Raw genomic sequence first — 17,694 nt, forward strand, 5'->3', positions numbered from 1 at the left:
GATACAGTCATCACCCAGACACCTCCAGTGCTGTTACTGTAGAATTTCCCAGCAGTGTCACCTCTCCAGTCAGCAGCTCAGTCATCTTGTAGATCAGTTCTAAGATCTTCTTCTCATGTATCCGGGAGTGAGGGGGAGGCTCTGTGAAGGGGCTCTGACTACTGCTCCATCCTCCTGACTCATGGATGATGGGAGTCGTACAGTCACCCGATGTCTTCTTCACTATTGTGTACTCCTGTGTATGGAGAGAGACACTTAGAGAACTGAACACAGTATTCCCCCCTCAGTAGAAAGAGGGAGATTGTGACCCCGCTGTATAGAGCTCTAGTGACCCCACATCTGTAATACTGGAGACCTCACCTACAAAAAGACATTGAGAAAATAGAACGAGGCCAAAACTAAAAAGGAAATAATATTGGGGGGACTAGATGTACCATGTGCTCTCCTCCTGCCGTCATCTTCTATGTTTCTATATAGAGGTCATCCTGATCCTCCTGGTTCCTGGTCATTCTCATTGCTCTACAACATTACTATTGCTGCATTGGTGACATGACACATAACTGACCATATTGGTGGCTGATCTTCAGCTTTTCTGCTGGTGGCTTCTTGACGTCACTTGGAAGGTCTGGACGCTGTTATACAGGACACTGGATTCTTCCTATTACGTCCTATTATGTATTGTCCCTTCCCTATGTGTGACTTGTTCTATAATGTAGAAAAGTTTACCTCTCCGCTCAACAGGTAGATGATCTCCAAGGTGAAGTCTAATATTCTTCTGCTCATCTCATTCCTGTCCTTGTCCATCCTTGGTGGGTCACTCAAGAGAAGGAATGTTGTGGAGGAGAAGATGAGAAAACTGGAGGAACTGGAGGATCTAGTACTGCAGACGTCTTTATGAAGAAAGGAGAAGATGGAGATCATACAGGGGACAACATCATGTGTGACATACAGAACCTCACTTATTCATCATGGAGAGAAACATCTTCTCAGAGCCGTCACCACATGGAATAAAGGGGTATTCCCAACACGGACATTTCTCCCCAGGATATGCCAGAAATGTCTGATAGATGCGGCTCCACCTCTGGGTGGCCTTGTTAGGTGGTTTCTGTAACTCCTATAGAAGTGAATGGAGAGACACAATCTGCTCAGGTCCTCCTGCTATATAATATGCTGCCAACAGATCAGACGGGTGGTCAATGTGACAGATGCCCTTTATGAATTAATACACCCCTAATATACGTTTTTACAGATATTAGAAGTTACCTCAGAGATCCTGGATCTTCAGAGACATCTAAAATTCTTATTTATTACAGTATTCCCTATTCCTTGTAGATTGTTTTACCCGATAGTAACTTTGGTGACATCTGAATGACATAGAAAAACATCCCCAGAACTCAGTGGTAAAGATGAACGCGGTGATAAACATGGAGTTTTCTGAATGCTTTTATTTCTAGAGTATAAATGGTTTATTGTGAAACCGGTGATTCTTTTAGGAGGTTTCGGCCTATCCCAGGCCTCTGACACAATTGCTTTAGAGATATAAAGAAAAGATATATATCAGTATTACATACATATAATGAATAGTGGCTCATGTTGGCATAGGCATGATACAGCGGTATTACACAGAAACTGACGTCAATGTAGCAGAGTAAAACACGTAACAAGAAAGCACCGATGACCATTAAATGCCACGTGGAAAGCGGGATCTATCTGCTCTCAGTATTAGGCCCCATGCACACGAACGTAAAAACACCCATAATTACGGGCCCATGGACTTCTATTGGCCACGGGTACCTCCCCGTATGCTTAAGGGAAGGTGCCCGTGCCGTTGAAAAATATAGAACATGCCCTATTTCAGGCCGTAATTATGGCACGGGCAGGCCCATAGAAGAGTATGGGGCTCCCGTAATTACGGGAGCGTTGCTAGGCGACGTCAGTAAATAGTCATTGTCCAGGATGCTGAAAGAGTTAAACGATCATCAGTAACTGTTTCAGCACCCTGGACAGTGACTTCCGATCACAATATAGATCAACCTGTAAAAAAAAAAAAAAAGGACGTTCATACTTACCCAGAACTCCCTGCTTCTTCCTCCAGTCCGGCCTCCCGGGATGACGTTTCAGCCCATGTGACCGCTGCAGCCAATCACAGGCTGCAGCGGTCACATGGACTGCCACGTCATCCAGGGAGGTCGGACTGGATGTCAAGAGAGGGGCGCGTCACCAAGACAACGGCCGGGTAAGTATGAAATTATTTTACTACGGAAAGGGCTGTCCCTTCTCTCTATCCTGCACTGATAGAGAGAAGGGCTGCCGATTACAGCAGTGTAATTTTGCAGCGAAAACGTGCCCGTAAATACGGGTGACACTGGACCCGTATTTACGGGCACGGGTACGTAAATACTGGTGCAATACGGGTCGAATACGTGTGACCAAGGACCCGTATTTACAGGAGGACAAAAATACGTTTGTGTGCATGAGGCCTTAGGGAGCATGTTCTAGATTAATAACATATTTTTGCATGATTATAACTTATTTTTGTTACTTTGATCTTGTAGCTTGACAAATTCTTGACATATTAATCTGACTTATTCATGTAATATGCTTCTATATACACAGTGTGAACCTTCATAATAAATACTACGTTGACTTTAATCAAAATCTTGTTCTTCTGTATAACGGAGACAATTTCCTTCTGGTCTCCATTTAAATGGCCATAAATTGTGACGAGACCCGCTCCCTAATACTGAGAGCAGATAGATCCCCGCTTTCCACGTGGCATTTAATGGTCATCGGTGCTTTCTTATTACGCGTCTTACTCTATGTTACATCGACGTCAGTTTCTGTGTAATACCGCTGTATCATGCCTATGCCAACATGAGCCACTATCCATTATATGTATGTAATACTGATATATATCTTTTCTTTATATCACTAAAGCCATTGTGACAGAGGCCTGGGATAGGCCGAAACCTCCTAAAATAATCGCCAGTTTCACAATAAACCATTTATACTCTAGAAATAAAAGCATTTAGAAAACTCCACGTTTATCTCTACGTTCATCTTTACCACTGAGTTCTGGGGATGTTTTTCTATACAATTTGCGGGATATCCAACCCGAACCCTCATAACACCTGAACATCCCATCCAGGAGCGCAGCCCAACGTTATTTTCTACATCTGAATGACAGACCCCAACCACGGTTCATGGAGACCAGCATGGTATGCACGGAAGGTCCCGGCCGACCAGCGTGGATGCACGGAAGGTCCCGGCCGACCAGCGTGGATGCACGGAAGGTCCCGGCCGACCAGCGTGGATGCACGAAAGGTCCCGGCCGACCAGCGTGGATGCACGGAAGGCACCGGCCGACCAGCGTGGATGCACGGAAGGTCCCGGCCGTCCAGTGTGTATGCATGGAAGGCCCCCAGCAGTCGAGAGTGTATGTACGGAAGGTCCCACCAGTCCAGTGTGTGTGTATGTATAGAAGGTCCTGGCAGTCTAGTGTGTATGTACGGAAGGTCAGTGTAAGGAAGCAGCATGTATTGTGCTGTGTGTGGAGGATTATCTTATCACTTAGCAGTCACATCTTACACACAAACTTCTGTAAAGTGTGACCTGTCCTCCTCCTTCTACATTACTCTGTGCTCCTCCTTCAAGACCTGTCCTCTGCCTTCTACATTAATCTGTGCTCCTTCTTCTAGACCTGTCCTATGCTTCTACATTACTCTGTGCTTCTCCTTCTAGACCTGTCCCGTCTTCTACATTACTCTGTGCTTCTCCTTCTAGACCTGTCCCGTCTTCTACATTACTCTGTACCCCTCCTTCTAGACCTGTCCTCTGCTTCTACATTACTCTGTGCTCCTCCTACTAGACATGTCCTCTGCTTCTACATTACTCTGTGCTCCTCCTTCTAGACCTGTCCTCTGCTTCTACATTACTCTGTGCTCCTCCTTCTAGACCTGTCCTCTGCTTCTACATTACTATGTGCTCCTCCTTCTAAACCTGTCCTCCGCTTCTACATTACTCTGTGCTCCTCCTTCTAGACATGCCCTCTGCTTCTACATTACTCTGTGCCCCTCCTTCTAGAACTGTCCTCTGCTTCTACGTTACTGTGTGCTCCTCCTTCTAGACCTGTCCTCTGCTTCTACGTTACTCTGTGCTCCTCCTTCTAGACCTGTCCTCTGCTTCTACATTACTCTGTGCTCCTCCTACTAGACATGTCCTCGGCTTCTACATTACTCTGTGCTCCTCCTTCTAGACCTGTCCTCTGCTTCTACATTACTCTGTGCTCCTCCTTCTAGACCTGTCCTCTGCTTCTACGTTACTCTGTGCTCCTCCTTCTAGACCTGTCCTCTGCTTCTACATTACTCTGTGCTCCTCCTACTAGACATGTCCTCTGCTTCTACATTACTCTGTGCTCCTCCTTCTAGACCTGTCCTCTGCTTCTACATTATTCTGTGCTCCTCCTTCTAGACCTGTCCTCCGCTTCTACGTTACTATGTGCTCCTCCTTCTAGACCTATCCTCTGCTTCTACATTACTCTGTGCTCCTCCTAGACCTGTCCTCTGCTTCTACATTACTCTGTGCTCCTCCTTCTAGACCTGTCCTCTGCTTCTACATTACTCTGTACTCCCCCTTCTAGACCTGTCCTCCACCTTCTACATTACTCTGTGCTCCACCTTCTAGACATGTCCTCTACTTCTACATTACTCTGTGCTCCTCCTTCTAGACCTGTCCTCTGCTTCTACATTACTCTGTGCTCCTCCTTCTAAACCTGTCCTCTGCTTCTACGTTACTGTGTGCTCCTCCTTCTAGACCTGTCCTCTGCTTCTACGTTACTCTGTGCTCCTCCTTCTAGACCTGTCCTCTGCTTCTACATTACTCTGTGCTCCTCCTACTAGACATGTCCTCGGCTTCTACATTACTCTGTGCTCCTCCTTCTAGACCGGTCCTCTGCTTCTACATTACTCTGTGCTCCTCCTTCTAGACCTGTCCTCTGCTTCTACATTACTCTGTGCTCCCCCTTTTAGTCCCATCCTCGCCTTCTCCATTACTCTGTGCTACTCCTTCTAGACCTGTCCTCCACCTTCAACATAGTAGACCACAACCTCCTGATACAAATTCTCTAGTCCCTTGACATCAGACTTGGCTTCTGGATCTCCTCATAACTTACCAACCAAAGATTTATATCTCCCACTCACACACCTCCTCCTCGTCGTCCCACCCTCTCTCTGTTAGTGCTACTCATGGGTCTCAGTGTCCTGGAACCCTTACTCTTCTCCATCTAAACTTTTGGTCATATTTACCTCTCTGGTCTTGATGTTCCCTCCCTGCTATCTACAGTGTATAACAGTTATTTCCTCCTTCACCTCCCACTACCTAAAGATCAACATGGAGAAAACGGAATCTTTACCGCATTTTACTCCCCCCCCCCTCCTTACCAGAACTGTCAATCACAGGTAATGGCGCCTTACAGGTCACTGTATTGGGATAAACCTTAATGTCAGACAGCACAGCCAAGCGCTTCCCACTTCTTGCTGCCTCCACCTCAAAAGCCCTCTAGAAGCCGGCCTCTCCTCCCCCTCTACAAGTCCGTCTCTCCTCCCCCTCTACAAGTCCGTCTCTCCTCCCCCTCTACAAGTCCGTCTCTCCTCGCCCTCTACAAGTCCGTCTCTCCTCGCCCTCTACAAGTCCGTCTCTCCTCGCCCTCTACAAGTCCGTCTCTCCTCGCCCTCTACAAGTCCGTCTCTCCTCGCCCTCTACAAGTCCGTCTCTCCTCGCCCTCTACAAGTCCGTCTCTCCTCCCCCTCTACAAGTCCGTCTCTCCTCCCCCTCTACAAGTCCGTCTCTCCTCCCCCTCTACAAGCCGGCCTCCCCTCCCCCTCTACAAGTCGGCCTCCCCTCCCCCTCTACAAGTCCGCCTCTCCTCCCCCTCTACAAGTCCGCCTCTCCTCCCCCTCTACAAGTCCGCCTCTCCTCCCCCTCTACAAGTCCGCCTCTCCTCGCCCTCTACAAGTCGGCCTCCCCTCCCCCTCTACAAGTCGGCCTCCCCTCCCCCTCTACAAGTCCGCCTCTCCTCCCCCTCTACAAGTCCGCCTCTCCTCCCCCTCTACAAGTCCGCCTCTCCTCCCCCTCTACAAGTCCGCCTCTCCTCCCCCTCTACAAGTCCGCCTCTCCTCGCCCTCTACAAGTCCGTCTCTCTTCACCCTCTAGAAGTCGGCCTCTCCTCCCCCTCTACAAGTCGGCCTCTCCTCCCCCTCTACAAGTCGGCCTCTCCTCGCCCTCTACAAGTCGGCCTCTCCTCGCCCTCTACAAGTCGGCCTCTCCTCGCCCTCTACAAGTCGGCCTCTCCTCGCCCTCTACAAGTCGGCCTCTCCTCGCCCTCTACAAGTCGGCCTCTCCTCCCCCTCTACAAGTCGGCCTCTCCTCCCCCTCTACAAGTCGGCCTCTCCTCGCCCTCTACAAGTCGGCCTCTCCTCGCCCTCTACAAGTCGGCCTCTCCTCCCCCTCTACAAGTCGGCCTCTCCTCCCCCTCTACAAGTCGGCCTCTCCTCCCCCTCTACAAGTCGGCCTCTCCTCCCCCTCTACAAGTCGGTTTTTCCTCACCCTCGAGCAGACATAAATGCCAGTACATATGCCCTCATCATCCACCGTCTAGACTACTCCCCCATCCTCCTCTGTGGCTTCCCATCTAACACTATTACACCCTCCTACCCATTCTCACCTCTGCTGCAGGGGTAAATCTACCTCTCCCCTCATTCCACCTCTGCGGTCACTGGCTGCACGTTACCTACTAAATTATGTACAACACTGTGCCAAAAACACCTCATGTAACCTTACCTTACTACTGCATCATGGGAAATTTCCTGACTGATAATAGAGGGAACATGAAACAACAGCAGTGACCGGAAGTCCTGTACACCCGACCAGCGCTGCTCCACCTCATAAACTGCAAGGACCTGTGATGACGTCCCCACCACGTGACCGGGTTTGGATGGGCGTGGTTATATGTGTAGAGGAGGCATAGTCCCGTCCCCACACAGAGACCACTCATGTCACGTGATCATTATCGCTTTCACGGGAGCCCTGCCCCACCCCTGTCACTTGACTAACTTCGCTTCTTCCTTACGCAGCACGAGCCCCACCCCTCATGTCAAGTGATCATTATCAGTGCCCCCTCACAGAGCCCCGCCCCCCATGGCACGTGATCATCATCATAGGTCTCTTATTCATCGCTCATTCGTCACAATTCTAAGTGCCGCCCCCATGCATCGGTCACGTGATCTTGATAGTATCACATTTCCTTCTTCCACCGACTCTCTCCGCGGATAAGCTCCGCCTCTACTCCGGTCACATGGTGGTGACGTCATCACAGGTCCTTTAGCCACAAGCTATTATACTTTGCATTCCAGCACCAGTCACATGTTCCTTATGACTCCTCATATCACGTGATCATCATCACAGGCCCTTCATCCACAGCGTCTCTCCACTGATAAGCTCAGCCCCTCCTACTTCGGTCACGTGGTGGTGACGTCATCACAAGTCCTTCAGCTATTGCCTTGTATGAGGTAGAGAGCAGCGCTGGTCGGGTGTGCTCTGTGTTATCAGTCACCCCTGTATGACTGTGTATACAGAGAGCTGTCAATCATTGAGTGACCCCGCCCACTGGACTCCTAGCTTGGATTTAACCCCTCCAGTGCCGGCCTCTTTGGGGTAAGTGGTTATTTCTGCTCTTTGTAGTGGTCGGATGTTTTGTGGGACGAGTCGTACTTTGTAATGACATAATATTCGGGACATACAACTTATTCACTGACTTTTATACATTTCTTGTTAATGTTGTTCACCGTGCGGTTTAAGGGAATGTTCACACGCAGCGAATACGACCCACAACACGCAAGGAAATCACCCCGAATATTCACCCCAAATGGTGGGCGTATAATCCTCCCGAATATCTACTACAGAAATACAACAAGGCCGATCCTCACCTCTCCCAGCGTTACCATAGCAACACGTCCCTGCTCTTCCGGCTGTGTCCAGGTGACCCCTATAATGACATGTGACCTCTCCGGCCTGTGATTGGCTGCAGGGGCCACATGACGCTTTCTTTTCTATATATGTGTAACCTGCAGCGTTGCTGTGAACACGCGGTGGAGCCGCAGAGGATTCTGGGAACAATGGCGTTTGTTGCGGAACTTGACTTTCCTATTGAACTTAATGGGGAAATTCTGCAACAAATGCGCAGCGAATCCGCGGTATAAATCCGATATCCTGCGTGTTTATAATCCGCACCGTAGGTGTGTGTCGCTATCTACATTGGTGTGTGTGTGGCACTATGTACAGGGGGGTTGTGTGTGGAACTATGTACAGGGGGGCTGTGCGTGGCACTATGTACAGGGGGGCTGTGCGTGGCGCTATGTACAGGGGGCCTGTGCGTGGCGCTATGTACAGGGGGCCTGTGCGTGGCGCTATGTACAGGGGGCCTGTGCGTGGCGCTATGTACAGGGGGCCTGTGCGTGGCGCTATGTACAGGGGGCCTGTGCGTGGCGCTATGTACAGGGGGCCTGTGCGTGGCGCTATGTACAGGGGGCCTGTGCGTGGCGCTATGTACAGGGGGCCTGTGCGTGGCGCTATGTACAGGGGGCCTGTGCGTGGCGCTATGTACAGGGGGGCTGTGCGTGGCGCTATGTACAGGGGGGCTGTGCGTGGCAATATCTACAGGGGGTTGTGGCGCTATCTACAGGAAACTGTGAGTGGCGCTATTTACAAGGGGCACTGAATATGGCACTATCTACGCTGGTTTTTACGCTGCCAGTAGCGGTCAGCACATATCACCTCGCACTAGTGATAAAGTGAGACATCACCAGCCTGTAAACGGCCAGATAACCAGAGAGACACCGGCCACCAGAGTGGTTGTCAGCCAAACTAGTGCAGAATATTTTGTTTGTTTATTTGTATGGAGAAATTCTGGGAAGAAAGCCACGCCCCATTAGCCACACCCACCGGATAAGTCACGCCCCATAAGACACACCGACCAAGGGAGCCACACCCTAAGGGTATGTTCACACGCAGTAGTTTCAGACGTAATTCGGGGGTTTTACGCCTCTAATTACGCCTGAAAAAACGGCTCCATTACGCCTACAAACATCTGCCCATTGCCAGCTCCGTATTTTCAGACGTTTTTAGTCACTGCGTGTGAACATACCCTAAGTGTGCCTGGAAAAAAACGATGTATACAGAGCCAGAACTTTGTTATTTTTCTGTGGATGGAGCGGAGTGAGGGCTTTTTTCTGTAGGACGAGCTGCAGTTTTTGATCACTTTTTTATTTTAGTTTTAGTGTTTTGTTTTTTCTTTTCTGGCATCGTTCACCGTGCGGGTAAATAACATTTAATTGTAATCATTCTGTTTACGGATGCGGTGATACCAGTTATGTTTATTTGTGTTTTTTACGTTCCTTTAACCCCTTCTCGTCATCCGCCGTATAAATACGGTGCTGTCGGGAGGTGCTTCTCGCATAGTGCCGTATAGGTACTGCGCAGTGGGAATCGGTCACCGGTGCTAATTGCACCTTGACAAAGTAAAGATAGCTGCTGTCCCTAACAGCAGACTATCTTTACTACTCGCCCAGGGTGCTGTTTCGGCTCCCCCGCATCGGTGATCGCTGCTATTGGTCGGTCAATTCTGACCGGCCAATCGCAGGTATTTTTTTTAAAACTGTGCCATGGAGTCAAAGGGCACAGTTAAACAGTGGTGACGGGTGCTGTCTAAGACAGCACCCATCACCACCAACGTCATCTAGGGAGGTGGCAGTGATGCCACCTCTAGGAGCTGTCTGATTGGTCAGTCTGTAATGACCGACCAATCAGAGCTCCGGCGGGTATTTTGAACACCGAGACCGCTCTGCACGCTGCCATTCCGGTTTGAAACAGCGTGCAGAGCGGTTGTGATACTGTCTGTGCTGTCTTGCTGGGATTTGTAGTGCCGATCACTACAGTGTATAAAATAAGAGCCTTTTTTTGCAGCTTCTGTCTGATCACCATTTGTCCTTTTTTTTTTTTTTTTTGTGATCAGACAGATTTTTTTGGCCATTTCCCTGTCCTTCGGCTTGTCCTTGTCCTTGTCCCTGTCCCAATCCACCCCCTCTCTGTCCGTGTCCTGTGCCCACTGAGCGCTGATCAGTGACCACCATCACTGATCGGCATCTATGCTCAATTTTTGCACCGTCTCCCTGTGTACACACTGCGGCCACGAAGTGCTGGTTAGTGACCGCCATCACTGATCAGCATCCATGTTTTATTTCCCCGCAGGTTCTTTCTTGGTACCTTTTTTTTCACCCACACCAATTACCTGTGTGTGGCCTGCGACCGCTGATCAGTGACCGCCATCACTGATCGGCATTTGTGCTCAATTTTTGGTCCAGGAATTTTTTATTTTTTTCCAATTATAAATTTGCACCATCTACCTGTGTGCACCCTGCGGCCACAGACTGCTGATTTTTTTTGGTCTTTTTTTCAGCCGCACCTTTCCATAGTGTGCGTCCTGCGCTGCGTGTTGATCAGTGACTCACATCACTGATCAGCTTATTTTCTGGCCCAGGTTTTTTTTTCTACAACAGTATAAAATGTAAAATATAATAGTAGTTCGGTGTAGGTAGGGAGTTAGGGTAGCATACGCCAGCGTTAGAAACGTTCATTTAGTTTTAGATCTAGATAGATCTAGCAACTTTTTTTTCTGCAATTTTAGTATAAATTTACCGCAGTTCAGTTAGACTACAGTTTTTTTAGTAATAGATAGCGTCAGTTACTGACGGATGTTCAGGTCTTTTTTTTTAACTAACGTTCGTCCAGTAAATTTTCTCTCTGAGGAGTTTGTTAATTTAATGGTGGCCCAGACGAATCTGTACGCCCAACAATTTTTAACCCAAAACCAGTGTTCCTTATAAGGTGACTCCTTTCACAATGCGCCCGCTCACTAAACTTTAAAGACTGCGCACTGTCACAGGCGGCGGGTGGATTCAGTGGCGTCGCTATTGCTGTGTGGACTATATACAAGGGGAGGGAGGCTGTGTAGCACTATATACACAAGGGGAAGAGTGGCACTGTGTAGCACTATATAAAGGGGAGAGGGGGCCTGTGTAGCACTATATACAGGGGGGCTGTGTGGCACTATGTGCAGGTGGGTCTGTGTGGCACTATGTACAGGGGGGACTGTGTGGCAGTATCTACAGGTGGGTCTGTGTGGCACTATATGCAGGTGGGTCTGTGTGGCACTATGTACAGGGGGGACTGTGTGGCACTATGTACATGGGCGGTCTGTGTGGCACTATGTACAGGAGGGTCTGTGTGGCACTATGTACAGGGGGTCTGTGTGGTACTATCTACAGGGGGTCTGTGTGGCACTATCTATAGGGGGTCTGCGTGTGGCGCTATCTACAGGGGTTAACGCTATCTACAGGGGGGTGTGTGGGACGCTATCTACAGGGGGGTCTGTGTGTCACTATCTACAGGGGGTCTGTGTGCCACTATCTACAGGGGGTTCTGTGTGGCACTATCTATAGGCGCACCTTTCACAATGTGCCCGCTCACTAAACTTTAAAGCCTGCACACTGTCACGGGCGGCGGGTGGATGCAGTGGCGTCGCTATTGCTGTGTGGACTATATACAAGGGGAGGGAGGCTGTGTAGCACTATATACACAAGGGGAAGAGTGGCACTGTGTAGCACTATATAAAGGGGAGAGGGGGCCTGTGTAGCACTACATACAAGGGGGAATGTGTGGCAGTATCTACAGGTGGGTCTGTGTGGCACTATGTACAGGGGGGACTGTGTGGCACTATGTACATGGGCGGTCTGTGTGGCACTATGTACAGGAGGGACTGTGTGGCACTATCTACAGGGGGGTCTGTGTGGCACTATCTATAGGGGGGTCTACGTGTGGCGCTATCTACAGAGGTTAACGCTATCTACAGGGGGGTGTGTGGGACGCTATCTACAGGGGGCTGGGTGTGTCACTATCTACAGGGGGTCTGTGTGGCACTGTCTATAGGGGGGTCTGCGTGTGGTGCTATCTACAGGGGTTAACGCTATCTACAGGGGGGTGTGTGGGACGCTATCTACAGGGGGCTGTATGTGTCACTATCTACAGGAGGGGTGAAGCTGTCTACATGGGATGTGTGTGGCGCTATCTACAGGGGGTTTGTGACACTATCTACAGGGTGTGTGTGTGCATCGCTATCTCCAGACGGTCAGTGTGGTGCTATCTATAGGGGCAGTGGTGTAATGAAGGATTCTTTCATTGATTCCTGTAATTGGTGATTATAAATGTCTATTTTACTGCTGTAATTGTAATATTATAGTATTTTTAAAAAAGTAATTAAAACTAATTTAAAATAAGTTTTCTTATTCTCTTATTTAGTCGCTATATTAGCGTTTACTGTGGGTATTACTTTTGGTCATCAGATCGCCAACCATTGATGGAGACTTGCCCTGCTCCCAAACTGCCCTGCTCAGGAGCTGCCGAGACTTAGAGGGAACATTGCCCAAAACCCCACTTCCTAATTTGTTAGGTGGACCCCTGTAGATGCAGCGGAGATGATGACATTTTGGGGCTTTGTGCTGCATATGGGACTGGTGAGGAAGCCAGAGATTAGGCAATACTGGAGTGCGGATATTCTGTACAACACCCCAATTTACCGCATGGCCATGTCCCGGACTCGCTTTGAAGCGACTTTAAAATTCTTGCATTCTAATGATAATGTACAGTGCCCGCCCCAGGACGACCCCACATTTGACCGTCTACTTAAAATAAGACAAGTCATGGATCATTTCGGCACCAAATTTTCACAAGTGTACACCCCCGATAAATATATTTCCATAGACGAGTCCCTTGTTCATTTTAAGGGGAGGCTTAAATTCTGCCAATACCTGCCCAATAAGGGGGCAAGGTATGGAATTAACTTGTACAAACTGTGTGACAGTACATCTGGGTACAAAACGAAAAGATTCCACAGCACTGGACTGCAGGTGGGTGCATGCCTTAATAAGACCTGGTCCGCGGTCCAGGATATCAAGCAGACAAAGAATGGACAGAGGCAGCACTTCCAAAAAGAGCAAGAGCTATTTATTCACCCATGCGACGTTTCAGTCCAACTGGACTTTTTCAAGTACATCTGGGTATACACACAGGTTTAGGGTTTACGAAGGGAAGAACTCTATTATTGAACCCCAAGAATGCTATTTAGGTGCCTTTCTGTCAGAAGTACTGTCGCATGCGGTACTGTGTGCAAAAGTCAGAGTGGCCTCCCTAAAACACTGCATAACCAAAGCCTCAGAAGGGGTGGGAGCAGGGAACTATGCAGCGAGAACATGCTGTTCGTCAGATATAAGGACAAGAGGGATGTCCTTATATTGACCACAATTGAGGGCAGTGGCGACACCCCTGTCCCTGAACGAGGTACCACCACAGTGACCCACAAGCCAAATTGCATCCTGGGCTACAATAAGTACATGGGCGGGGTTGATCTCGCTGATCAAGTACTGAAGCCGTATGTCCAAACAGGCATTTATGACCACATGTGGGGTATTGTTTTGCTCGGGAGAAATTGCTTTACAAATGTTGCGATGCTTTTTCTCCTGAACAAATGTAGATTTAAATTTTCCCGGCCTGCTTCCAATAATTTCTGCAAAAAACCTGTGTCGTCAAAATGCTCACTATACCCCTAGAACATTTCCTCAAGGTGTGTAGTTTCCAAAATGGGGTCACTTGTTGGGGGTTTCCACAGTTTTGTCCCCTCAGGGGCTTTGCAAATGTGACAAACCATTCAGCTAAATTTGAGCTCCAAAAGCCAAATGGCGCTCCATCCCTTCTAAGCCCTGCCGTGTGTCCAAACAGCCATCTATGACCACTTATGGGGTATTGTTTTAATCGGGAGAAATTGCTTTACAAATGTTGCGGTGCTTTATCTCCTTTAGTCCTCGTGGAAATGAGAAAAAATTTGCTAAACCTACATTTTCATTGAAATGATTTAGATTTTCATTTTTATGGTCTACTTCCAATAATTTCTGCAAAAACACTGTGGGGTCACAATACTCACTACACCGCTTGAAAAACTCCTCAAGGGGTGTAGTTTCCAAAATGGGGTCACTTGTGGGGGTTTCCACTGTTTTAGCACCACAAGAGCCCTTCAAACCTGACATGGTGCCTAAAATATATTCTAATAAAAAGGAGGCTCCAAAATCCTCCAGGTGTTTCTTTGCTTCTGAGGCCGGTGCTTCAGTCAATAAGTGCACTAGGGCCACATGTGGGATATCTCCTAAAACTGCAGAATCTGGGCAATAAATATTGAGTTGCGTTTCTCTGGTAAAACCTTCTGTGTTAAATATTTTTTTTATTAAAAATGAATTTGCAAAAAAAAATGACATTTGTAAATTTCACCTCTACTTTGCTTTAATTCCTGTGAAACATCTAAAGGGTGTAAAGGATCTGCCAGGGAGAGTTTCGGGAGAGTTGTAGGCTCTATTTCCGCTTAAAGCCCCACTCCTCAGGTTCTGAGAGCCAGCGAGTGGGTATAATTATGTCCCGGCTCCAGGACGGGCCCCAAGAATGGGCCTTCTCCTTGGCTCCTGACGCCCCTGAACTTTCCTCCGTTGATCTTTTCTTTTCTGCTCTCGGGCTCATATATGACGAGACTGCTAAGACTGCCTTTGCCGAGAGTCAGCTGGTGACCTTACGTCAGGGTAAGAGACCTGTTGAGGAGTACTGTTCTGACTTTAGGAAGTGGTGTGTAGCTTCTCGGTGGAATGACCCTGCCTTAATGTGCCAGTTTAGATTGGGTCTGTCGAACGCCCTGAAAGACCTGTTAGTTAGCTATCCCTCTTCTGACTCCCTATATCAGGTTATGCCTTTAGCGGTACGTCTTGACCAACGTCTCAGAGAACGACGACTTGAACGTTTTTGTGCCTTCTCCTCTGACTCCCCCATGATGGCTCCCGAGGTTCCGTTGCTTCGTTCTTCCACGGAAGACTCGGATGAACCTATGCAACTCGGGGCCTCCGTGTCTCCCCAGCAACGTAGAGAGTTCCGCAGGAAGAATGGTCTCTGCTTCTACTGTGGGGATGACAAGCATCAAGTGAACAACTGTCATAGGCGTAAGAATAAGCAGCCGGAAAACTTCCGCGCCTAAGTGACCATCGGGGAGGTCACTTGGGCGCACAGGTATTTCCTGTAAATATGAAACCTAATAAAGTCTTGCTTCCCTTTCAGGTCTCTTTTGGTGGTAGGTCTGCTGCCGGCAGTGCCTTCGTGGATTCAGGGTCTTCTGCTAATATTATGTCTGTGGAATTTGCTATGTCTCTAGCTATGCCATTGATTGATTTGCCTAAACCTGTCCCGGTAGTGGGTATCGACTCCACTCCTCTTGCTAATGGTTATTTTACGCAGCATACCCCTGTTTTTGAACTCCTTGTTGGCTCCATGCATTTGGAGCAGTGCTCTGTACTGGTGATGCAGGGATTATCGTCCGACTTGGTTTTAGGCTTTCCCTGGTTGCAGATGCATAATCCCACGTTTAACTGGAATACTGGGGATCTTACCAAATGGGGTAATGAATGCATGACGTCATGTTTTTCTGTTAAATTTTATTTCTCTCCCTGAGGAGGTGAACACGCTACCTTGAGTTTGTTCAGGACTTCGCTGATGTTTTCTCTAAGGAGGCCTCCGAAGTTTTACCTCCTCATAGAGAATACGATTGCGCTATCGATTTGGTACCAGGAGCTAAGCTCCCTAAGGGTAGGATATTTAATCTCTCTTGTCCCGAGCGTGAAGCCATGAGAGAGTATATCCAGGAATGCCTGGCCAAGGGTTACATTCGCCCCTCTACTTCTCCGGTAGGTGCTGGCTTCTTCTTCGTAGGGAAGAAGGATGGTGGTCTTAGGCCATGCATTGACTACCGTAACTTGAATAAGGTCACTGTAAGGAACCAGTATCCCCTTCCTTTGATTCCTGATCTCTTTAATCAGGTTCAGGGGGCCCAATGGTTCTCTAAGTTTGATCTACGGGGAGCGTATAACCTTATCCGCATCAAAGAGGGGGATGAGTGGAAGACTGCGTTTAACACGCCCGAAGGTCATTTCGAATACCTCGTCATGCCCTTTGGGTTGTGTAATGCTCCAGCGGTCTTCCAGAATTTCATAAATGAGATTTTAAGAGATTACCTGTGGGTATTTCTTGAAGTGTACCTTGATGACATACTTGTGTTTTCTAAGGACTGGCCCTCCCACATTGAGCATGTCAGGAAGGTGCTCCAGGTCCTTCGGGAAAACAAACTGTTTGCGAAGACCGAAAAATGTGTGTTTGGGGTGCAGGAGATACCATTTTTGGGTCAAATCCTCACTCCTCATGAATTCCGCATGGACCCTGCCAAGGTCCAGGCTGTGGAGGAATGGGTCCAACCTGCCTCCCTGAAGGCGTTACAGTGCTTCCTGGGGTTCGCTAATTATTACAGGAGATTTATCGCTAACTTCTCGGTCATCGCTAAGCCTCTTACGGATCTCATTCGCAAAGGTGCTGATCTCCTCCACTGGCCTCCTGAGGCTGTCCAGGCTTTTGAGATCCTTAAAAAGTGCTTTATCTCGGCCCCGGTGCTGGTTCAGCCCAACCAAATGGAGCCATTTATCATGGAGGTTGACGCGTCCGAGGTAGGAGTGGGGGCTGTCTTGTCCCAGGGTACCAGGTCCCTCACCCATCTCCGTCCCTGTGCCTACTTCTCCAGGAAGTTTTCGCCCACTGAGAATAACTATGATATTGGCAACCGCAAACTCTTAGCCATTAAATGGGCATTTGAAGAGTGGCGCCACTTCCTGGAGGGGGCTAGGCACCAGGTCCTTACCGACCACAAGAATCTGGTTTTCCTAGAATCTGCCTGGAGGTTAAACCCGAGACAAGCTCGATGGGCGTTATTTTTTACCAGATTCAACTTTTTGGTTACCTATAGGGCTGGGTCTAAAAATATTAAGTCTGATGCACTGTCGCGTAGCTTCATGGCCAGCCCTCCTTCAGAGGAAGATCCTGCTTGTATTTTGCCTCCAGGTATAATCATTTCCTCTATTGATTCTGATTTTGTTTCTGAAATTGCTGCTGATCAAGTTTCAGCTCCCGGGAACCTTCCTGAGAACAAGCTGTTTGTTCCCCTGCAATTCCGGCTAAGGGTACTTAGGGAAAATCATGACTCCGCACTATCTGGTCATCCAGGCATCCTGGGTACCAAGCACCTCATTGCCTTAAACTATTGGTGGCCTGGGTTGCCTAAAGACGTTAAGGTCTACGTCGCCGCTTGTGAAATTTGTGCTAGGTCCAAGACTCCCAGGTCCCGACCAGCTTACTACGTTCTTTACCCATTCCCCAGAGACCTTGGACCCATATCTCCATGGTTTTTATCACCGATTTGCCTCCATCTCAAGGCAAGTCGGTGGTGTGGGTTGTAGTAGACCGCTTCAGTAAGATGTGCCACTTTGTGCCCCTCAAGAAACTACCCAATGCTAAGATGTTAGCTACCTTGTTTGTCAAACACATCCTGCGTCTCCATGGGGTCCCTGTCAATATTGTTTCTGACAGAGGGGTACAATTTGTTTCATTGTTTTGGAGAGCCTTCTGTAAAAAGTTGGAGATTGATCTGTCCTTCTCCTCTGCCTTCCATCCTGAAAC

The 17,694-nt window shown here is 48.6% G+C and overlaps 1 protein-coding gene across 1 annotated transcript; it reads right to left on the minus strand.

The window, feature by feature from the left end:
* Positions 1–10: 10 nt before the first annotated feature.
* Positions 11–7,110, minus strand: LOC142707485 (oocyte zinc finger protein XlCOF29-like). Its single transcript, XM_075848315.1, has 3 exons — positions 6,838–7,110; positions 727–890; positions 11–235 (listed from the first exon to the last, which is right to left on the minus strand). Exons 2-3 carry the CDS (start codon positions 802–804, stop codon positions 11–13), a joined length of 303 nt encoding a protein of 100 aa, XP_075704430.1. The 5' UTR covers positions 805–890; positions 6,838–7,110.
* Between the last annotated feature and the right edge of the window lie 10,584 nt (positions 7,111–17,694).

Source organism: Rhinoderma darwinii, chromosome 1 (genome assembly GCF_050947455.1).
Source record: "Rhinoderma darwinii isolate aRhiDar2 chromosome 1, aRhiDar2.hap1, whole genome shotgun sequence".
In the NCBI taxonomy this organism is placed as follows: domain Eukaryota; kingdom Metazoa; phylum Chordata; class Amphibia; order Anura; family Rhinodermatidae; genus Rhinoderma; species Rhinoderma darwinii.